This window comes from Bufo bufo, chromosome 2 (genome assembly GCF_905171765.1).
Source record: "Bufo bufo chromosome 2, aBufBuf1.1, whole genome shotgun sequence".
In the NCBI taxonomy this organism is placed as follows: domain Eukaryota; kingdom Metazoa; phylum Chordata; class Amphibia; order Anura; family Bufonidae; genus Bufo; species Bufo bufo.
In genome coordinates this window covers 38,302,478-38,326,865 of record NC_053390.1, presented here as the reverse complement: position 1 = coordinate 38,326,865, position 24,388 = coordinate 38,302,478, and the positions used below count along the sequence as shown (strand labels likewise).

At 46.1% G+C, this 24,388-nt stretch overlaps 1 protein-coding gene across 2 annotated transcripts in view; it reads left to right on the top strand.

The window, feature by feature from the left end:
• OSMR (oncostatin M receptor) overlaps positions 1 to 24,388 on the top strand; it is a 122,304-nt gene that overhangs the window by 13,105 nt on the left and 84,811 nt on the right. For both annotated transcript variants that reach the window (XM_040420950.1, XM_040420951.1), the window contains 4 exons: positions 23 to 114; positions 4,466 to 4,629; positions 5,111 to 5,282; positions 11,569 to 11,850. In XM_040420950.1, the coding sequence (XP_040276884.1) occupies positions 5,258 to 5,282; positions 11,569 to 11,850 (307 nt within the window). In that variant the 5' untranslated portion in view covers positions 23 to 114; positions 4,466 to 4,629; positions 5,111 to 5,257. The remainder of the gene's footprint in view (positions 1 to 22; positions 115 to 4,465; positions 4,630 to 5,110; positions 5,283 to 11,568; positions 11,851 to 24,388) is intronic.

Below are 24,388 nucleotides of genomic sequence, written 5' to 3'. Positions count from 1 at the left end.
AATGGTCTCCTCTATCTTCCAGATATCTTCTATCAATGGAGCATTGTGCCGGGCAGCATGGAGTCATTGTTGCCCTGTTCTTGACTCTCAGGCTTGGGCGTTGGCATTGTCAAGGTAAGTCCTGAGCTGTACGTTTCCAGATCATCAGTGACACACCTTAGAGCTATCAGCTATAGCGCAGATGATGAAGTTGCAGTATTGCAGCTTGGGTCGGTAAACAGGAACTACAGCCATCCTTCTCAGTGGCTGAAGCTCAGCTGGGTGCTACTGGGAGCCACAGGGGGTGCCAAGTAGTCACATTGTCCTGGCCAGGGGATTTAAATACAAGACTGTGCAGCAAACTGAACCTTTTGCTGAGCTGAAGAAAGATTAGCTACGGCTCTGATCAGTGGTCTCCAGTGTTGGACTGAAGTCTTTTGGGCCCACCAGAGGAAATGATTCTGAGGACCACCCACTGTGTATATAAGACCATAAGGGCCCTGTTTTCTTAGGAGTCCATTATTGTCAGAGCTTGGGCCCACCGGAGGATCCTCTGGTACTCTGGTGGGCAAGTCTGATCCTGGTGGTCTCCTATTTCTCATCTAAGATGGGTCTCTCCAGTCCAGGACCACTTTCTTTTTGCCAAAAACAGTGGAAAAAGTTTTAACTTTTCCTCCGATTACTGAACCACATAAGATAAACAGTCACATACAGACCACTTGAGCATAAACTACTTCTTCTCTACCACAAGCAATCATAAGTCCACCCACACCAAGAGGCCTGTCTAAGGCACAGTTCTCCACCTCCATGAATATTACGGGGAATGTCTCATAAATTTTACTTTAGCCTCATTCATTAGATTTAAGTCTGAGATAGAGAAATAATGTTTTCCTCTGTTATATAAATGTTATAGCTGTTTATCTTTTAAGATTCCATGGGGCGGCCATATTGGAGACACATACTTCCTTCCTGTATTGTCTGTATAGGGGGTGGCTATATTGGAGACACACACTTCCTTCCTGTATTGTCTGTATAGAGGCGGCCATATTGGAGACACATACTTCCTTCCTGTATTATCTGTATAGGGGTGGCCATATCAGAGACACACACTTCCTGCCTGTATTGTCTGTATAGAGATGGCCATATTGGAGACACTCACTTGCTTCCTGAATTGTTTGAATAGGGTCAGCCATATTAGAGACACACACTTCCTTCCTGATTGTCTGTATAGGGGCGGCCATGTTGGAGACATACACTTCCTTCCTGTATTGTCTGTACAGGGCGGCATATTGTAGACACATCCTTCCTTCCTTTATTATCTGTAAAGGGGCAGTCATATTGGAGACACACTTCCTTCCTGTATTATCTGTATAGGGGTGACCATATTGTAGACACACACTTCCTTCCTGTACTGTCTGTATAGGGTGACCATATTGGAGACACACACTTCCTTTTTGTATTGTCTGTATAGGGGCGGCCATATTGGAGACACACACTTCCTTCCTGTATTGTATTTATAGGGGCGTCCTTTATAGTCGGTATATAAAATACAGCAGGGTGTGCACTATATGGAAGCTGCAATGAATGGGAGTCAATTATCAGAGAAAAATCATAGATGGTTACAGTCTGCAATAAGTAATGTATTAATAGCCAATCTCCCAGAGACCAGGGATAGGTGAGCTGCATAGAGACCCTTATCTGTGTGTATATTGTTACTAACCTGCCTTATCTACACCTCCAGCAGTTCAATACAGCTCTCCTCATCCCTCTAATGATAATGAGATGACTCTGCTCATCTTGTCTCAATCTATACACCAAAGCTGCCAAGTGATGTGCAGAAATCATGAAGCATCAACCTATTGTATGCTCTAGTGGTCAATGTGAAAACTGCGAGTTTTCAAGATGTTTTCACATAAATAAGTCACATAAAAATGGTGAACACATTGGATACAGCTTTTAGATATTTGCTCGCATTGGCCACCTTTACCCAAACCTTACATTGACTTTTTACATCTACAGTTCAGGTGGCATCCACTGATGATCTAATATCTTGTTCTTCAAATTCACATTAGCGTTTTTTGCGGATCCATCATGGATCTGCAAAAAACATTGCCGTACAACCGCGTCATAAACAGATCCGGTTGTATTATGTCTTCTATAGCCATGACGGATTCCGTCTTAAAAACCATTGAAAGTCAATGGGGACGGATCCGTTTTCTATTGTGTCAGAGAAAAACGGATCTGCCCCCATTGACTTACATTGTGTGTCAGGACGGATCCGTCTTGCTCCGCACCACATTGCGGACAGGATGGGGACGCCACCAAACTGAACGATTTCTGGTGTGCAATCCCTTTCGTCAGTTCAGTTTTGTCCCCACTGACAATGAATGGGGACAAAACTGAAGCGTTTTCTTCCACTATTGAGATCCTGTAAAGGGGAGGAATATTAATCACCAATATTTATGCAAATATCGATAATTAATATTCATAAATAGGAGGAGCCGTCTATTGATGACCCCGCCTATTTATACCTTTATATAACAGTAATACAATACTTTGACTTTACTTTGCCTTACGTTAATCACTAAGCTAGCTGCATGCGCCTTACTAAACTAACTATCGCTAATGACCACACATTACACAGATAGTTATAAATAGAACAAGATATTTATTAATACCAAACAATACACTAGGCACGCAATACACTAACAATACAGCACTAAATATACAGTACTAAACTACACTATACAATCCCATATTCCACCCACCAACTAACTATACAATACACTCACACATATATATTAGCAGCCCACCCACCTGGATCTACTTACTGTCCCTATGGGGTACGACGAGGGTTAACGGTGGCACTGCAGGGGTGTATGCAGGCCACAGACACAAATACTGTAATAGGGGTGAGGTACAGTGGGGGTGATCCGGGCTGCACAGCAATGCAAGGGTTAATACCCTGCAAGTGTACAGAGAGGGGGTCAGGGATTGTTGGTGGGACAGGGTAGGTAACAATTGGAGTGATCAGGGCTAATGTGGGTAGGCACAATCAGGGGTTGTTCAGGGGAGTAGGGGTTTGGATGAACAGGGGTTAACCAGGGGGGGGTAATCATTGGTGGGATATGGGTGTGGGCTCAGGGGTGTAAGTGTAGATTGGTAGGGGGTCAGGGATATTGTTGGTGGGATAGGGGTTAATAAAGGGGGTGATACTTAATGTTTGATGCTCGTTCGCCCAGGGGTCCGGGGGTGGGGGGGGGGGGGGGGGGGCGCTCCGTATCTCCTGAGCGCCGATTGCGCTCTCTCTCAGGGGGGGGGGGGGGGGGGGGGGGGGGGGGGGGGGGTCCGGGTCTCGTCAGCAGGGGGGAGGCCGCTCCGTCTCCCTGTGCGCCGATCGCGCTCTTCCTCAGGGTGGGCCGGTAGGGAGTCCCTCCCTCAGAGTGCCGGGCTGCCGGGCTTTATACCCTGCACCCCGACTCCCGGGCCGCGGGCGCATCCGCTGTGTGCACGTGCCACAGGTAAAGGACACGTGGGGCCAGCCCGGTGATATGGACGTCACCGCGCCAGCCGCCACGTCCCTGCACGCGCACAGCGGGGGCCGCGCCTCTAGCAGACAGGCGGGAATAGCCTTTGATCTCCCGCCTGCAGCACTTGGCATTCCGGGACAGCGCGATAGTAATCGCGCTGTCGGAATGTGCATAATAGAAGGAGGGGAGGTTTCTCCCTCCCTTCTATCATGCATAATTATCTCCAGCAGCGCTGGAGATAATTAGAACAAAGGACTCCGATTCTGTTGAATCTGAGTTCTTTTGTATCCATCAGATGACCGGACCCTTGTCCGGTCATTCTGATGCAATTAGCCAGATTGCATCAGTGTGATGCTTGGGGCCCATTCACACCGATGCACCTGGTATCAGCCTATGGAGATGGGGGGGAATACCTGTATATTATAAGGGGGCACAGCCCGTACATATATGTAACAAGGGACCTATAAAAGGGGGATCTTCCAGGGACCACATGTTTCCCACAGGGGCCACCATGAGCCCCTGTGGGCCACTAAGGGCAGATGTGCGCAGATGCTGGGCACATCTGCGCACATCATCCTATAAAGTGTGAATTAATGCATGCATATATATCACGTGTTTGCATGCATATATGTATATATATGCATGCGTCTCAACCCTTCCTCAACAGATCCTATGACGATCTCAATAGCGGAATTGAAAACGCTAATGTGGAAGTAGCCTTACATGATTCTGAATCTGAGACCTTCAGATGAGGTCATCTGGAATGTGGCCTTTGCTGCGCTCATAGAAGGTTTTGAGGTAACATAGTTTATAAGGGTGAAAACAGACATTTGTCCATCCAGTTCGGCCTGTTATCCTGCAAGTTGATCCAGAGGAAGGCAAAAAAAAACTGTGAGGCAGAAGCCAATTTTCCTTAATAGTTGTTATTTTTGCTTTGTTTTGTTTTTTTGTTCTAGAAGCGGAAATCTTCCCACCATTCAACCTAGAAATTCACAGTGATTCAGCGCACCAGCGTTTACTAGTGGAATGGAATGTGAGCAAAAAGCCGAACGAGACCGTTACCGACATAATGTATCACATCCAGGTGACCAGGTCTGAAAACAGGAATGTAATCACAAATGTAAGTGGAACAAGGACCCAGATTACACAGTTCGATAGATAGATATGAGATCTATCTATCTATGTATCTATCTATCTATCTATCTATCTATCTCATATCTATCTATCTATCTATCTATCTATCTATCTATCTATCTACTGTATCTATCTATCATCTATCTATCTATCTATCTATCTATTATCTATCTATCTATTATCTATCTATCTATCTATCTATCTATCTATCTATCTATCTATCTATCTATCATCTATCTATCTATTATCTATCTATCTATCTATCTCATATCTATCTATCTATCTATCTATCTATCTATCTATCTATCTATCTATCTATCTATCTATCTATCAATCTCATATCTATCTATCTATCTATCTATCTATCTATCTATCTATCTATCTATCTATCTATCTATCTATCACTATTATTTTTCCCTGATTTCTTATGTGATTTCCCACATTTCTCAAATTTTTCTGTTATTCAGAAATACTTGAAACCAGACCTTTCCAGAAGTGGAAGGACTTTCAGCTGGACCTGGGATTCTCAGCTTCCTTGAATGTGACTCCCATTCTGTCCGTATTCGGAGTAAAGGTGTAGGAACTGTTCCCACAGCGGAAATGAACTGGAGTGAATGAGTCCTTGGAAAACCCATCATGGTGAGTTGTAGATCCCTTGTTCGTGACCTGAGGACCCACTGTTGATTGAGGGGTATTATGTAGGGCATCCACCATTTGCTTCTTACAGGTATTTGGGGAATACTGATCTCCTTTCTAAAGTTTCTCACCCTACCCCTCATTTCCCCAGTAGACAGACCCCCTCTATGACTTACTCAGCGGTCATGACATATAAACACCTTCCTTGCACAGAAGTCAAAGCAGCCCCTCTTTGTGACTACTGTGGAAATAGAGTGTCCCCCCCTACACGGTAAGTCACAGAGTGTCCCTCCCCCTACACGGTAGTCGCAGAGTCTCTCCCCCCTACACGGTAGTCGCAGGAGTCTCTCCCCCCCCCCTTACACGGTAGTCACAGAGCGTCCCCCCCCCTACACGGTAGTCACAGAGTGTCCCCCCCACCCTTACACGGGTAGTCAGAGTGTCCCCCCCCCCTTACACGGTAGTCACAGAGTGCCCCCCCCCTTACCCGGCAGTCACAGAATCCCCCCCCCCCCTACATGGTAGTCACAGAGTGCCCCCCCCCTTACATGGGTAGTCACAGAGTTCCCCCCCCCCCCTTACACGGTAGTCACAGAGTGTCCCCCCCCTACACAGTAGTCACAAAGTGTCCCCCCCCCTTACACGGTAGTCAGAGTGTCCCCCCCCCCTTACACGTAGTCACAGAGTGCCCCCCCCTTACCCGGCAGTCACAGAATCCCCCCCCCTTACACGGTAGTCACAGAGTGCCCCCCCCTTACATGGTAGTCACAGAGTTCCCCCCCCCCTTACACGGTAGTCACAGAGTGTCCCCCCCCTACACGGTAGCCACAAAGTGTCCCCCCCCCCCCTTACACGGTAGTCAGAGTGTCCCCCCCCCTTACACGGTAGTCACAGAGTGCCCCCCCCCCCTTACCCGGCAGTCACAGAATCCCCCCCCCCCCTACATGGTAGTCACAGAGTGCCCCCCCCTTACACGGTAATCACACATGACCCTCCAGACCCCACTTTAACACAATAGTCCGAGCAATGTCTTCCCACCCTCTGCCACCTGTACTCACCCCCAACTATAAAAAAAATACAAGCACAAGAGCAAATGACCGAGTGAATATCAAAGGTGAAATGTCAATGATATTGGGCTGCTGGGGAGATATTGCAAAACCCAGTGTGAACAGAGCCTTAGGTAGCCGGGTCATACAGTTCTAGCTCCGGTGCCAGGGAATTATAATGCCCATGCTGTTAGTGTGAGTCGTAGTACCCGCAGCTGGACAGGAGGCAGGATCGAGGGGCTCGGTCGAGCTGCATGTAACCGGCTTATTTGGTTTTGAGGTTTTGCAATAAATTGTGCTTAGTAATTGTCTTTCTTGAGAAAGTGAAAATTGAGAAATAAATTCCTGAGAAAGTTTAGGGGAATCCCTCTCTGTGCAAACTTAATGGATTTGGGATAAAAAAATAAAAAAATAAAAAATAAAAAAATCCTAAACAAAAGCAGGAAACATTTCTACAAAATGCTCGAGTCTTGCCATAAAAGTCATCAAATGTTATCCATAGTGTATATTCTGCTGGTTAACCCTTTTATAGATCACTGCAAATGGTGCACCACAATAGTATGCAACTCACAATACAAGGTTAAACCCTCACACTGATGTTAAAAAATGAGATTTTAGCCAATATATTCCTGTCGGGAACATATCGGAGCCCGCGCACCCCGCCAAGGTATCTCAGTGTATCGCGGGACCTACCTATAGTGTGTGAACACTGACTGATAGGTGCCAAGGTCCGACTCACAGCCAAACTCCCACATACCCCCAAAGTAAGATCGCTAATACAATGGGAGGAGGCTGCGAGCCCCACCTATAGCAGGCCATGTGACACAGGCTAACCAGGTGCGCTAGAATGTTACCAACGATAAGTGTCCGCACATTCAATACATATCAAGAAAAATCACAGAATAGAGTGGCCTAAGCGGGAGGAAAAGCTCAAACCTTGGTTATAAATACGCTACAGTATTTGGGGTTTGAGCATTTCCTCCCGCTTAGGCCACTCTATTCTGTGATTTTTCTTGATATGTATTGAATGTGCGGACGCTTATCGTTGGTAACATTCTAGCGCACCTGGTAGCCTGTGTCACATGGCCTGCTATAGGTGGGGCTCACAGCCTCCTCCCTCCTCTAATTGTATTAGGCCTCTTTCACAACGGGCAATGCGGGGAAAAGGTGCGGGTGCGTTGCGGGAACATTGCACGATTTTTCAGCGCGAGTGCAAAACATTGTAATGCGTTTTGCACGCGCGTGAGAAAAATCGGCATGTTTGGTACCCAAACCCGAACTTCTTCACAGAAGTTCGGGCTTGGGATCGGTGTTCTGTAGATTGTATTATTTCCCCTTATAACATGGTTATAAGGGAAAATAATAGCATTCTGAATACAGAATGCATAGTAAAATAGCGCTGGAGGGGTTAAATTTTTTTTTTTTTTTCACCTTAATCCACTTGATCGCGCAGCCCGGCTTCTCTTCTGTCTTTTTCTTTGCTGTGTGCAGGAAAAGGACCTGTGGTGAATTCACTCCGGTCATCACATGATCCATCACCATGGTAAAAGATCAAGTGGACGAAGGTGAGTTAAATAATTTTTTATTTTTTTTTAACCCCTCCAGCGCTATTGTACCATGCATTCTGTATTCAGAATGCTATTATTTTCCCTTATAACCATGTTATAAGGGAAAATAATAATGATCGGGTCTCCATCCCGATCGTCTCCTAGCAACCATGCGTGAAAATCGCACCGCATCCGCACTTGCTTGCGGATGCTTGCGATTTTCACGCCGTCCCATTCACTTCTATGGGGCCTGCGTTGCGTGGAAAACGCACAATATAGAGCATGCTGCGATTTTCACGCAAACGCACAAATGATGCGTGAAAATCACTGCTCGTGTGCACAGCCCCATAGAAATGAATGGTGTCCGGATTCAGTGCGGGTGCAATGCGCTCACCTCACGCATCGCACCCGCACGGAATACTCGCCCGTGTGAAAGGGGCCTAAGTGATCTTATTTTGGAGGTATGTGGGAGTTTGGCTGTGAGTCGGACCTTGGCACCTATCAGACAGTGTTCACACACTATAGGTAGGTTAGCGGCAGGTCCCGCGATACACTGAGATACCTTGGCGGGGTGCGCGGGCTCCGATATGTTCCTGACAGGAATATATGGGCTAAAATCTCCTTTTTTTTTTAACATCAGTGTGAGGGTTTAGCCTTGTATTGTCAGTTGCATACTATTGTGGTGCACCATTTGCAGTGATCTATTTACTGTTATATATTCATCCATACATTATTTCATCTTGTGTAGGATGCCCTAGTGGTACATGTGGTCCACTGTCGGCATCCTCCATTGTATGCATTTTTGTAACCTTTTTATAAATGTTGGTCCTATAAAATAAGAGATGTACTTGGGGGTGGGGCGTGGAAAGAGCAGAATGTAATGATGACACTTTCTGCTACCACTAGGGGGAGCTCACTGACTATGGATTTATTGCAGAGCTGTATAAAGGCCTTTGCAGTGAGCTCCCTCTAGTGGTGGTTGAAAAGTTTTATCATGAATTACTATGGATGTGTTTGCTGTACTTGAATTAACTCACTCCTTTCCATCCAGAGACCTAATCCTGTCCATAGCCAGTCCTGCTCTCAGCTGAGAAGAGGAGACAATTGTACTAGTTTGTTACAATGTATCAGTCTGGAGTCCTGGCTGTTTTGCTCACAGAGCATTGTCTAGACTGGATACAACTGTGCTAGTTTGTTACAATGTATCAGTCTGGAGTCCGGGCTGTTTAGCTCACAGAGCATTGTCTAGACTGGATACAACTGTGCTAGTTTGTTACAATGTATCAGTCTGGAGTCCGGGCTGTTTAGCTCACAGAGCATTGTCTAGACTGGATACAACTCTGATAGTTTGTTACAATGTATCAGTCTGGAGTCCGGGCTGTTTAGCTCACAGAGCATTGTCTAGACTGGATACAACTGTGCTAGTTTGTTACAATGTATCAGTCTGGAGTCCGGGCTGTTTAGCTCACAGAGCATTGTCTAGACTGGATACAACTCTGATAGTTTGTTACAATGTATCAGTCTGGAGTCCGGGCTGTTTAGCTCACAGAGCATTGTCTAGACTGGATACAACTCTGATAGTTTGTTACAATGTATCAGTCTGGGGTCCGGGCTGTTTTGCTCACAGAGCATTGTCTAGACTGGATACAACTGTACTAGTTTGTTACAATGTATCAGTCTGGAGTCCGGGCTGTTTAGCTCACAGAGCATTGTCTAGACTGGATACAACTGTGCTGGTTTGTTACAATGTATCAGTCTGGAGTCCAGGCTGTTTAGCTCACAGAGCATTGTCTAGACTGGATACAACTGTGCTAGTTTGTTACAATGTATCAGTCTGGAGTCCGGGCTGTTTAGCTCACAGAGCATTGTCTAGACTGGATACAACTGTGCTAGTTTGTTACAATGTATCAGTCTGGAGTCCGGGCTGTTTAGCTCACAGAGCATTGTCTAGACTGGATACAACTCTGATAGTTTGTTACAATGTATCAGTCTGGAGTCCGGGCTGTTTAGCTCACAGAGCATTGTCTAGACTGGATACAACTGTGCTAGTTTGTTACAATGTATCAGTCTGGAGTCCGGGCTGTTTAGCTCACAGAGCATTGTCTAGACTGGATACAACTCTGATAGTTTGTTACAATGTATCAGTCTGGAGTCCGGGCTGTTTAGCTCACAGAGCATTGTCTAGACTGGATACAACTGTACTAGTTTGTTACAATGTATCAGTCTGGAGTCCGGGCTGTTTAGCTCACAGAGCATTGTCTAGACTGGATACAACTGTGCTGGTTTGTTACAATGTATCAGTCTGGAGTCCAGGCTGTTTAGCTCACAGAGCATTGTCTAGACTGGATACAACTGTGCTAGTTTGTTACAATGTATCAGTCTGGAGTCCTGGCTGTTTAGCTCACAGAGCATTGTCTAGACTGGATACAACTGTACTAGTTTGTTACAATGTATCAGTCTGGAGTCCGGGCTGTTTAGCTCACAGAGAATTGTCTAGACTGGATACAACTGTGCTAGTTTGTTACAATGTATCAGTCTGGGGTCCGGGCTGTTTAGCTCCCAGAGCATTGTCTAGACTGGATACAACTGTACTAGTTTGTTACAATGTATCAGTCTGGAGTCCGGGCTGTTTAGCTCACAGAGCATTGTCTAGACTGGATACAACTGTACTAGTTTGTTACAGTGTATCAGTCTGTAGTCCGGGCTGTTTAGCTCACAGAGCATTGTCTAGACTGGATACAACTGTGCTAGTTTGTTACAGTGTATCAGTCTGGAGTCCGGGCTCTTCAGCTCACAGAGCATTGTCTAGACTGGATACAACTGTGCTGGTTTGTTACAATGTATCAGTCTGTAGTCCGGGCTGTTTAGCTCACAGAGCATTGTCTAGACTGGATACAACTGTACTAGTTTGTTACAGTGTATCAGTCTGTAGTCCGGGCTGTTTAGCTCACAGAGCATTGTCTAGACTGGATACAACTGTGCTAGTTTGTTACAATGTATCAGTCTGGAGTCCGGGCTGTTTAGCTCACAGAGCATTGTCTAGACTGGATACAACTGTACTAGTTTGTTACAATGTATCAGTCTGGAGTCCGGGCTGTTTAGCTCACAGAGCATTGTCTAGACTGGATACAACTCTGCTAGTTTGTTACAATGTATCAGTCTGGGGTCCGGGCTGTTTAGCTCACAGAGCATTGTCTAGACTGGATACAACTGTACTAGTTTGTTACAATGTATCAGTCTGGAGTCCGGGCTGTTTAGCTCACAGAGCATTGTCTAGACTGGATACAACTGTGGTAGTTTGTTACAATGTATCAGTCTGGAGTCCGGGCTGTTTAGCTCACAGAGCATTGTCTAGACTGGATACAATTGCCTCTAATTCTCAGCAGGACGAGCTGTGGACAGGATTACTGCTTCTGATGTTCTCATTCACTGAATGGAAGCGTAGGTTTTGCAAATGGTGAATAACTGAAACATAAAGGGGGTCATTTATTAAGATCAACATTTTAGACACCGGTCTTAATAAGCCCCTGTTGGGGAAAGGTCGCAATCTGTGCCAGAAATACGCCTAATATAGACACATTTCTGGTTGTGAATGACCCCCAAAGTCTATTAGAAAGTTGCAGAACTTCTCATTTTTATTGATGTGAAACCGGAAACTTAAATTCCCCTTATTCCATCACCTCTTCCTCCGCACAGGACAGAACAGAGGGAGAACCCGCGCAGTAATTTACCCGCGTGACCGGGTGGTTCTGGAGGGGTCCGATGTCACTTTTTGCTGTTTGCCCGGACAGGATCAGACTGTACAGGGAATGACCTACAGTAGTCGTGCGGTGACGCCATCCCTCGACATGGGAACGGACAGTTATGTGATCACAGTAAAAAATGTCACGATTACAAAGTCGGATGGAAGCAATGTCCAATGTATGGTGGATAAGAAAAATAACGAAGCCACTCCCGGGACTGTGCTTATCGTCAGCAGTAAGTATGACCGCCATATCATCTCCCCGTGGAATGGGCAGATCCTGCAATGTCTGTTCTATCGTTCCATCCTGAGAGTGAGGTGCCCGCTGTGGTATTATCTCTGCACTGTAGGGTGAGATTTTATGGGCACCATTGCTCTCTTTGGGCACAGTATGACATTGTACAGTATGTGTTCACTGTATGGTATAACGTAAGCAGTAAGCACTATATGGCAGTATTATGTAGACACTGTACGTCACTAATATGTAGGTTCTGTGTGGTGTACACTATATGGCAGTATTATATGGACACTAATGAAGTAAGCACTATGTGGCAGTATTATGTGGGCAATGTATGGTGGTATTATGTAGACAGTATATGCCACTAATATATAGGTTTTGTATTATGTGGACACTATATGCTGGTAGTAATAATGTAAGCACTGTATGGCAGTATTGTATGGGCACATTATATGACTAATTATGTAAGCAGTGTGGCGGTATTATCTGGGCACTGTATGTCACTAATATATAGGTTTTGTAACATATGGACAATGTATGGCAGTATTATATGGGCAGGGTGGCAAGAAAAAGTGATGAAGCCGTCCAAGACGGCGCCAAGTCCCTCGTTGTTTAATTGGTAAAAAACTGTTTGCTCAATTTAGACAGAATATTGGTAATAAAAAATCTTCCGTGGAGGTAGAATGAACTTAAAAAGGTCGGATGTCTTAGTGAGATAAATTAAGATGGAATAAGTTGAAATCACATGGACAAGACTCACGTCACTGAGGAGGAGGTCTAAGGGATACAGGCAAGACACCCAATAGACGCCATCTTCCCCGCCAGGATCGCTCGTAGTGTGACAGGAAAAATCACGGCAGTATCCAAAGGCTACTTCAGGTGGTTTCCTTTTCTTTGAATCTCAGGTGGGCTCAACGCGTTTCGGGGGCTTCAGAGTACCCCCTTCTTCAAGTCAAGTAAAAAATAGCAGAACATAACGGTATAATAAAGTCACGTACCAATAGGCCTCATATACTATGTTTCATATGGTGACCTCAGCACGTGGTGGGGATGGACGTCATTTCCGGTGAGAGCCAGAAGGGGTGCGTTCCAGTGTGGAACGCATATCTATAACGGTTAATTTATTGATAAAATACGTAGGTGGGATAGTACTACATCATTGGTGGGGTCAGTGGATGTCTAAATTATACCTACACCCTAGAAGGCGGTGAGATGAAGGTGGAATCTGCCTGTGAGCGCGACAGATGGGCGCTTCCGGTGTTCTGCCAGATTCCTATACCCGGAAGTGACGCGGCCGCACAGGAATCAGCTGGAGGAGGGTGTGTGTGGATCTCCGCAAGCGCAGATCCACTGGATTCGTAAAAATTGCACCGCTGCAGGAGAAGCACCTACTTCATTTGCATGAGCGAAACCGTACACCGCGGGTGCACACTCAGGGACCGCACGTGCGCACTCAGGGGTAGGTAGATTTTTAAGTGCAAAATGTTCCATCAGATCTCCCTACGCCTGAGAGCGCACGCGCGGACACATCATCTGGAGCAGTTCAGCCTCACCACATAGCAGAGGTGATTGCAGGATATTGGGGTCACCACATAGCAGAGCTGAGTGCGAGATATTGGGGACACCATATAGCAGAGCTGAGTGCGGGATATTGGGGACATCATCATCTGGAGCAGTTCAGCCTCACCACATAGCAGAGCTGAGTGCAGGATATTATGGTTACCACATAGCAGGGCTGAGTGCAGGATATTGGGGACACCACATAGCAGAGCTGAGTGCAGGATATTGGGGACACCACATAGCAGAGCTGAGTGCAGGATATTGGGGACACCACATAGCAGAGCTGAGTGCGAGATATTGGGGACACCACATAGCAGAGCTGAGTGCGGGATATTGGGGACATCATCATCTGGAGCAGTTCAGCCTCACCACATAACAGAGGTGATTGCAGGATATTGGGGACACCACATAGCAGAGCTGAGTGCAGGATATTGGGGACACCACATAGCAGAGCTGAGTGCAAGATATTAGGGACACCACATAGCAGAGCTGTTAAGTACTTGGGGGACACCACATAGTAGAGCTGAGTGTGTGATATTGGGGACACCACATAGCAGAGCTGAGTGCAGGATATTGGGGAGACCACATAACAGAGCTGAGTGCAGGATATTGGGGACACCACATAACAGAGCTGAGTGCAGGATATTGTGGTCACCACATAACAGAGCTGAGTGCAGGATATTGGGGACACCACATAGCAGAGCTGAGTGCAGGATATTGGGGACACCACATAACAGAGCTGAGTGCAGGATATTGGGGACACCACATAGCAGATCTGAGTGCAGGATATTGTGGTTACCACATAGCAGGGCTGAGTGCAGGATATTGGGGACACCACATAGCAGAGCTGAGTGCAGGATATTGTGGTCACCACATAGCAGAGCTGAGTGCAGGATATTGGGGACACCACATAGCAGAGCTGAGTGCAGGATATTGGGGACACCACATAGCAGAGCTGAGTGCGGGATATTGGGGACATCATCATCTGGAGCAGTTCAGCCTCACCACATAACAGAGGTGATTGCAGGATATTGGGGACACCACATAGCAGAGCTGAGTGCAGGATATTGGGGACACCACATAGCAGAGCTGAGTGCAAGATATTAGGGACACCACATAGCAGAGCTGTTAAGTACTTGGGGGACACCACATAGTAGAGCTGAGTGTGTGATATTGGGGACACCACATAGCAGAGCTGAGTGCAGGATATTGGGGAGACCACATAACAGAGCTGAGTGCAGGATATTGGGGACACCACATAACAGAGCTGAGTGCAGGATATTGTGGTCACCACATAACAGAGCTGAGTGCAGGATATTGGGGACACCACATAGCAGATCTGAGTGCAGGATATTGGGGACACCACATAGCAGAGCTGAGTGCAGGATATTGTGGTCACCACATAGCAGGGCTGAGTGCAGGATATTGGGGACACCACATAGCAGATCTGAGTGCAGGATATTGTGGTCACCACATAGCAGAGCTGAGTGCAGGATATTGTGGTCACCACATAGCAGAGCTGAGTGCAGGATATTGTGGTCACCACATAGCAGGGCTGAGTGCAGGATATTGGGGACACCACATAGCAGAGCTGAGTGCAGGATATTGGGGACACCACATAGCAGAGCTGAGTGCGGGATATTGGGGACACCACATAGCAGGGCTGAGTGCAGGATATTAGGGACACCACATAGCAGAGCTGTTAAGGATTTGGGGGACACCACATAGCAGAGCTGAGTGCGTGATATTGGGACACCACATAGCAGAGCTTAGTGCAGGATATTGGGGACACCACATAACAGAGCTGAGTGCAGGATATTGGGGACACCACATAGCAGAGCTGAGTGCAGGATATTGTGGTTACCACATAGCAGGGCTGAGTGCAGGATATTGGGGTCACCACATAGCAGAGCTGAGTGCAGGATATTGGGGACACCACATAGCAGGGCTGAGTGCAGGATATTAGGGACACCACATAGCAGAGCTGTTAAGTACTTGGGGGACACCACATAGCAGAGCTGAGTGTGTGATATTGGGGTCACCACATAGAAGAGGTGATTGCAGGATATTGGGGTCACCACATAGCAGAGCTGAGTGTGGGATATTGGGGTCACCACATAGCAGAGTTGAGTGCAGGATATTGGGGACACCACATAGCAGAGCTGAGTGCAGGATATTAGGGACACCACATAGAAGAGCTGATAAGTACTTGGGGGACACCACATAGCAGAGCTGAGTGTAGGATATTAGGGATACCACATAGCAGAGCTGATAAGTACTTGGGGGACACCACATAGCAGAGCTGAGTGTGGGATATTGGGGTCACAGCTCTGCTATGTGGTGTCCCTAATATCCTGCGCATGGTTTCATGCATGCCAATGAAGCAGGTGCTTCTCCCGCGGTGGTGCAATTATTTTTACGAATCCAGTGGATCTGCGCTTGCGCAGATCCACACACACCCTCCTCCAGCTGATTCCTGTGCGGCCGCGTCACTTCCGGGTATAGCATTCTGGCAAGGTATTGGAATCTGGCAGAACACCGGTCCCGCTCATGATGGAACGCATCAGTGGAACGCAGATCACTTCTGGTGCGGTGGAGCGCTTGGAAGAGACTCTGTTTGAAGCGCTCACATGATCAACTGGAGGCCGTGTGAATGATTCACTTATTAGATGGACAGAAGCCCGTTTATTCATTGGGAAATATGAAGATATATACAGTCATGGCCGTAAATGTTGGCACCCCTGAATTTTTTCAAGAAAATGAAGTATTTCTCACAGAAAAGTATTGCAGTAACACATGTTTTGCTATACACATGTTTATTCCCTTTGTGTGTATTGGAACAAAACTAAAAAAGGGAGGAAAAAAAGCTAATTGGACATAATGTCACCAAAGTCCAAAAATGGGCTGGACAAAATTATTGGCACCCTTAACTTAATATTTGGTTGCACCCCCTTTGGAAAGAATAACTGAAATCAGTCGCTTCCTATAACCATCAATAAGCTTCTGACACCTCTCACCCGGAATTTCGGAGCACTCTTCCTTAGCAAACTGCTCCAGGTCTCTCTTATTGGAAGGGCGCCTTTTCCCAACAGCAATTTTAAGATCTCTCCACAGGTGTTCAATGGGATTTAGATCTGGAATCATTTCTGGCCACTTCAGAACTCTCCAGCGCTTTGTTGCCATCCATTTCTGGGTGCTTTTTGACGTATGTTTGGGGTCATTGTCCTGCTGGAAGACCCAAGATCTCGGACGCAAACCCAGCTTTCTGACACAGGGCTCTACAGTGCGCAGGGCCGTCTTTAACGCAGGGCAAAAGGGGCAGCTGCCCCGGGCCCAGTTGCTCCTGGGGGGCCCAAGGCAGCTCCCTGTCCCGTCCCGACCCGATCCTAATCCTATCCTTCACTATGCGAGCAGGAGCAGAGCGGCATGGCTCGCATAGTGAAGGACTTCTTGCTTATGTGACACTGACTGCTGCGCTAGTCTCACCAACCAATGTCACCATAATAATGAGAAAGTGCTGGGGGGGGGGGGGGGCAGGCGGCTCGCGATGTCTGTGTAGTCAGTGCAGACAGGTCCACATTATCATCAGGTAGATGTCAGCAGCGCAGCAGGGTCACCATCAGGGCAGTAACTGAGCCCTGTCAGGGACCCTGCTGGCTGCTGCAAAGAGGCAAAATAGGGGCCACTCATAGCTGCCCCCAAGCCCCCCATCGGGCAGCCCATATTAAAGTTTACTGACCCCAAGAGAAGGCAGCTCCCCCTCCTCTCTGCAGTGTGATAGTCCGTGTGAGGAGGGGGCGGGGACTCCTCCAGACCTTCAGAGCTGGCCTGCAGAGACTTCACCTCAGGTAACGTGAGTGCGCCTCATGTGCGGTGCTGGAAGTTCCCTCACTGGCCCTGCTTCCTTCTTACATACAGCAGCAGGGGGATAAGTTACTGTAGGGGGCGGTCAGTCCTGAAGGTGCTGCCTATCACCTGTGTTCAAGTCCAATTCTGTGCCCCCCTGACCTTACAGAGCCCCTGCAACTCTAGTGTCCCCCTGTGTCCCTTGCCCCATCACAGATCCCTGCCCACCAACCACCTCACCTTCTGACATCTCCCCCTGCTCTCTGGAGGTTATATCAGCGCTGGAGCGTTATAAGAGGAGCGGCTGATATCAGTCACATGTGATGTAATGTCTCTGGAGGTTATATCAGCGCTGGAGCATTATAACTGGAGCATCTGATATCAGTCACATGTGATGTAATGTCTCTGGAGGTTATATCAGCGCTGGAGCGTTATAACTGGAGCGGCTGATATCAGTCACATATGATGTAATGTCTCTGGAGGTTATATCAGCGCTGGAGCGGCTGATATCAGTCACATATGATGTAATGTCTCTGGAGGTTATATCAGTGCTGGAGCGTTATAACTGGAGCGGCTGATATCAGTCACATATGATGTAATGTCTCTGGAGGTTATATCAGTGCTGGAGCGTTATAAGAGGAGTGGCTGATATCAGTCACATATGATGTAATGTCTCTGGAGGTTATATCAGTGCTGGAGCGTTATAACTGGAGCGGCTGATATCAGTCACATATGATGTAATGTCTCTGGAGGTTATATCAGTGCTGGAGCGTTATAAGAGGAGTGGCTGATATCAGTCACATATGATGTAATGTCTCTGGAGGTTATATCAGCGCTGGAGCGGCTGATATCAGTCACATGTGATGTAATGTCTCTGGAGGTTATATCAGCTCTGGAGCATTATAACTGGAGCATCTGATATCAGTCACATATGATGTAATGTCTCTGGAGGTTATATCAGCGCTGGAGCATTATAACTGGAGCATCTGATATCAGTCACATGTGATGTAATGTCTCTGGAGGTTATATCAGCGCTGGAGCGTTATAACTGGAGCGGCTGATATCAGTCACATATGATGTAATGTCTCTGGAGGTTATATCAGCGCTGGAGCGGCTGATATCAGTCACATATGATGTAATGTCTCTGGAGGTTATATCAGTGCTGGAGCGTTATAACTGGAGCGGCTGATATCAGTCACATATGATGTAATGTCTCTGGAGGTTATATCAGTGCTGGAGCGTTATAACTGGAGCGGCTGATATCAGTCACATATGATGTAATGTCTCTGGAGGTTATATCAGTGCTGGAGCGTTATAACTGGAGCGGCTGATATCAGTCACATATGATGTAATGTCTCTGGAAGTTATATCAGTGCTGGAGCGTTATAAGAGGAGTGTCTGATATCAGTTACATAGGATGTAATGTCTCTGGAGGTTATATCAGTGCTGGAGCGTTATAAGAGGAGCGGCTGATACCAGTCACATATGATGTAATATCTCTGGAGGTTATATCAGTGCTGGAGCGTTATAACTGGAGCGGCTGATATCAGTCACATATGATGTAATATCTCTGGAGGTTATATCAGCGCTGGAGCGTTATAAGAGGAGCGGCTGATATCAGTCACATGGGATGTAATGTCTCTGAAGGTATTTTTTCCCCGGCTGTGACGCTCTGGCTGTGATTGGACATCGCTACAGCCAGGGAGAAGGAGACGCAAATTGAGAAACCCTGGCGTCTGCTTCCTGTTCCGATGCTAGTAATTTGCATAACAGGTGCGATAATTAAACAGGGGCACAGCGGGCGAACGGAGCCGCGCCCAGGAATAGTAGGCTCTATTAGATCCCTGTTTGATGCCTACCTAACGTGCCACTTATTTTATAATGTCTGGACCCATAAAAGGTCCTCTTTAAATGGGTTAAAGGGGTTGTCTCACTTCAGTAAATGGCATTTATCATGCAGTTAATACAAGGCACTTACTAATGTATTGTGATTCTCCATATTGCCTCCTTTCCATCACATTATACACAGCACGTATCCGTGGTTATTACCATCATGTAATCCATCAGCGGTGGCCGTGCTTACACACTATAGGGAAAGGCTGGAAGTGCTCATAGGCCATCACCTTTACCTATAGTGTGCAAGCACGGCCACCGCTGCTGGATTACACAGTGGTAATAACCACGAATACGTGCTGTGTATAATGTGATGGAAAAGACATACAGACACAGAATGCACACTGAGTCTTTTTATTTTTTTTTCAGCCCCATTGAAGTGAATTGAACGGTACAGACATGGGAAAAAAAAAATAAGTTAGTGTTCAGGAGCCCTAAGGTGGGCCCCCAGAATCAGTTACACTGGTGGGCCCCAAGTACCCCAGTCCCACACTGCACAGAGGCACTGCAACGCTAGGGTGACCTGAGCCCCGGTCTCCTTCCTGCAGAGCGGTGCCCACTTCCAGCCTGAGCCCAGCTGCCCAGAGCACTGATCCTGAGCCGCTGGAGTCTTCAGTATTGACAGTCGTTCACTGTAAGCTATATTATATATATTACTTGTTTTATGTGAGTAAGGGTGCTGGGTGGTTGGAGAAGGTGGGTGAGGGGGGGGAGTGGATGGAGGGGTTAGTAGTACAGTATTATCTGAATATTGTAAAAAAAAAATACTATATATTTGTGTCAGAAGTTGTGCTTTTTAAATTTTTAGAAAAATGATACAGCCATATTAGTTGAAACTTTTGTGCTGATTCTTTTTTTCCCTCTATATTAAGGGACACTACAGTCACCAGAACCACAACAGCTAAACGTAGTAGTTCCGGTGTCTATAGCATGTCTCTGCAAGCTTTTTAATGTAAACACTGCCTTTTCAGAAAAAAGGCAGTATTTACATTTACTGCCAAGGAACACGTCTAGTGGTCACTCATCAGACGGTCACTCATCAGACGACCACTAGAGGTGTTTCCTAGTCCAGTGTTGTACAATTTGCAACACTGACATTCACGCTAAACACTCCTCATAGAAATGCATTGCTTCAAAGCATCTCTATGAAGCCGCGCATGCGCAATAGCCTCCCAATGCTTCTCTATGGGAAAGCAGTGGGTTGGCTATGATATACTCACACACTGCACATTCCTGTGCATTGTATTGATGAGGTTGTATGTGTATTGTGGTGGAGGGTGTGATTGCCTGCTAGGGTGTGGGAAGGTGGGATCCAGGGGGCCCAGGTAAATTCTTGCCCAGGGTCCAATCAATATTAAAGACGGCCCTGACAGTGCGACCCAAAATCCGTTGGTAATCCTCAGATGTCATGATGCCTTGCACACATTCAAGGCACCAAGTGCCAGAGGCAGCAAAACAACCCCAAAACATCAATGAACCTCCACCATATTTCACTGTAGGTACTGTGTTCTTTTCTTTGTAGGCCTCATTCCGTTTTCGGTAAACAGTAGAATGATGTGCTTTACCAAAAAGCTCTATCTTGGTCTCATCTGTCCACAAGACGTTTTCCCAGAAGGATTTTGGCTTACTCAAGTTCATTTTTGTAAAATGTAGTCTTGCTTTTTTATGTCTCTGTGTCAGCGGTGGGGTCCTCCTGGGTCTCCTGCCATAGCGTATCATTTCATTTAAATGTCAACGGATAGTTGGCGCTGACACTGATGCTCCCTGAGCCTACAGGACAGCTTGAATATCTTTGGAACTTGTTTGGGGCTGTTTATCCACCATCTGGACTATCCTGCGTTGACACCTTTCATCAATCTTTCTCTTCCGTCCACGCCCAGGGAGATTAGCTACGGTGGGTTGCAAACTTCTTGATAATGTTGCGCACTGTGGACAAAGGCAAATCTAGATCTCTGGAGATGGACTTGTAACCTTGAGGTTGTTGATATTTTTCCACAATTTTGGTTCTCAAGTCCTCAGACAGTTCTCTTCTCCTCTCTCTGTTGTCCGTGCCTAGTGTGGCGCACACAGACACACAATGCAAAGACTAAGGCTAGGTCTACATGACGACATTTGTCGAGCGACAATAAGTCGCACGACAGATAGGGCACAACTACACTGCAACATTTGTCGCGCAACATTTTGTTGCACGACAATTTTTATAATGACAGTCTATGGTGTCGCACTGCAACATGCGACATGCTGCGACTGCGACGGGACAGTCGCAGAAAAATCCATCTCGAATGAATTTTCTGCGACTGTCGCAGTCGCAGCAGGTTGCATGTTGCAGTGCGACACCATAGACTGCCATTATAAAAATTGTCGTGCAACATTGGTGCAACAAAATGTCGCGCGACAAATGTCGTTGTGTAGACCTAGACTAAGTGAACTTCTCTCCTTTTTATACCTGTTACTTGCCCCAGGTGAGTTTAAAGGAGCATCACATGCTTGAAACAATCTTATTTATCCACAATTTTGAAAGGGTGCCAATAATTTTGTCCAGCCCATTTTTGGAGTTTGGTGACATTATGTCCAATTAGCTTTTTTTCCTCCCATTTTTGGTTTTGTTCCAATACACACAAAGGGAATAAACATGTGTATAGCAAAACATGTGTTACTGCAATACTTTTCTGTGAGAAATACTTCATTTTCTTGAAAAATTTCAGGGGTGCCAACATTTACGGCCATGACTGTATAGTGTATTGGCAGACAAAAAAAAATTATATACAGTACAGACCAAAAGTTTCTACACACCTTCTCATTCAAAGAGTTTTCTTTATTTTCATGACTATGAAGGCATCAAAACTATGAATTAACACATGTGGAATTATTTACATAACAAACAAGTGTGAAACAACTGAAAATATGTCATATTCTAGGTTTTCCTTTTGCTTTGATTACTGCTTTGCACACTCTTGGCATTCTCTTGATGAGCTTCAAGAGGTAGTCCCCTGAAATGGTCTTCCAACAGATTTGAAGGAGTTCCCAGAGATGCTTAGCACTTGTTGGCCCTTTTGCCTTCACTCTGCGGTCCAGCTCACCCCAAACCATCTCGATTGGGTTCAGGTCCAGTGACTGTGGAGGCCAGGTCATCTGGCGCAGCACCCCAACACTCTCCTTCATGGTCAAATAGCCCTTACTTTCAAAGTTTTGCCAATTTTTCGGCTGACTGACTGACCTTCATTTCTTAAAGTAATGATGGCCACTCGTTTTTCTCTACTTAGCTGCTTTTTTCTTGCCATAATACAAATTCTAACAGTCTATTCAGTAGGACTATCAGCTGTGTATCCACCTGACTTCCCCTCAACGCAACTGATGGTCCCAACCCCATTTATAAGGCAAGAAATCCCACTTATTAAACCTGACAGGGCACACCTGTGAAGTGAAAACCATTTCTGGGGTCTACCTCTTGAAGCTCATCAAGAGAATGCCAAGAGTGTGCAAAGCAGTAATCAAAGCAAAAGGTGGCTACTTTGAAGAACCTAGAATATGACATATTTTCAGTTGTTTCACACTTGTTTGTTATGTATATAATTCCACATGTGTTAATTCATAGTTTTGATGCCTTCAGTGTGAATCTACAATTTTCATAGTCATGAAAATAAAGAAAACTCTTTGAATGAGACGGTGTGTCCAAACTTTTGGTCTGTGCTGTATATATATATATTTATACACAAATATAAATATGTACTTACAATTGACTTACAGTGGATGGATAAATAGTGATAAAATACAATGAACACAAAGCGGATAAATACATTAAAGGAATAGATGCATAATTTACAAATGGTTATAAATAAAGGAATTGCGACTAAATGTAAAAAAAAATTAAAGAATATATATATATATATATATATATATATATAAATATATAAGATAGGGGGGCCAAGATATCAATAGATACTGTGACAGGACCAGGGGGAAAGTGGTGGAAGGAGTCTACATTTCACCTAGGTTCCTGTCCTATACGTTCTAAAAAGCAGCCAGGGAATTGACAGCAAGGAAAACTAGGTTTTCTCTTTGCAAGGGTTTTGTTAAAAACCTGGTTAGAAGGGCCTGGCTGCTTGGAGCAGGGAGAGTTGGGTGGGTCCCTGCTCCAATTAGCCACTCCAGGTATTCAGTGTAACTGTGGCTAATCACCTTGGAACCTGAGTGTGCTATAAAAGGGCAAACAGCTCACTAGCTGATCTCTCTGCTCCTGGGAAGAACCCTTATGTGTGAGTAAAAACAACAGTGTGTTTTGTTGATGGAGCTGGGCACAAGGCTCAGTTTCATGTAGTTAGGGACTACTACCTGTCTAGAAGTAGTGGCCAGACGGCCAGGTATTTCATTTGTTTTGAACTGTTTTGTTTAATTCTTTTTCTGCAAAAGTCAATAAAACTGGCTGAGGCCAGTTGCACCATACTTGCTTGGACTGGACTGTGTTTTATGTGCCTATAGCGCCCGTCTATCCCAGGAGACGGCGGTCCCGTGAGCTAATCCCGCTACATATGGTGGAGGCTGCGCTGGCACAAAAATCCAGCAAGTTTTATGTCCTGGGTTAAGTCTGCTGTTCTGGAAAAAACAAACAGTGCAGATATGGAGGAAGTGCTGAAACAGCTGATCCAGGCTAACATACAGCTCCAAAAGGCGAATGCTAACCAGCAGGAAACCAATCGGTTGTTCATGGAGACTACGCAAGCTGGTTTCAGAGAACAGCAATCGCTTAATAAAAGTCTGGTGGAGCAGATAGCGGTGCTGGCTGAAAGGCCCCATGTCCAGGAGGAATCCATCTCTGTGGGGAGGAGAGTGCAAGCTTCCCTTCAAAAAATGGTAGCAGGGGATGATGTGGAGACCTACCTCACCATTTTTGAAAGAGCCGCTGAAAGAGAGAAACTCCCAGCCGAACAGTGGGTAGACACCCTTGCTCCTTTCCTGAGTGGGGAGCCACAGAAAGCCTACTATGATTTGAGTGAGCAGGATGCCAGACAGTACCCAAAACTGAAAGCAGAAATTCTCGCTCGCTTGGGTGTAACATCTGCGGTCAGAGCCCAGCGAGTGCACAACTGGACTTTCCAATTGGATAAACCAGCGAGGTCGCAAATGTATGATCTTTTTCACCTGGCTAAAAAATGGCTACAGCCAGAGGTATCTACAGCCACCCAGGTGGTGGAAAGAGTGGTCCTGGACCGGTTTGTTTGTGCTCTACCAGTTCGGAT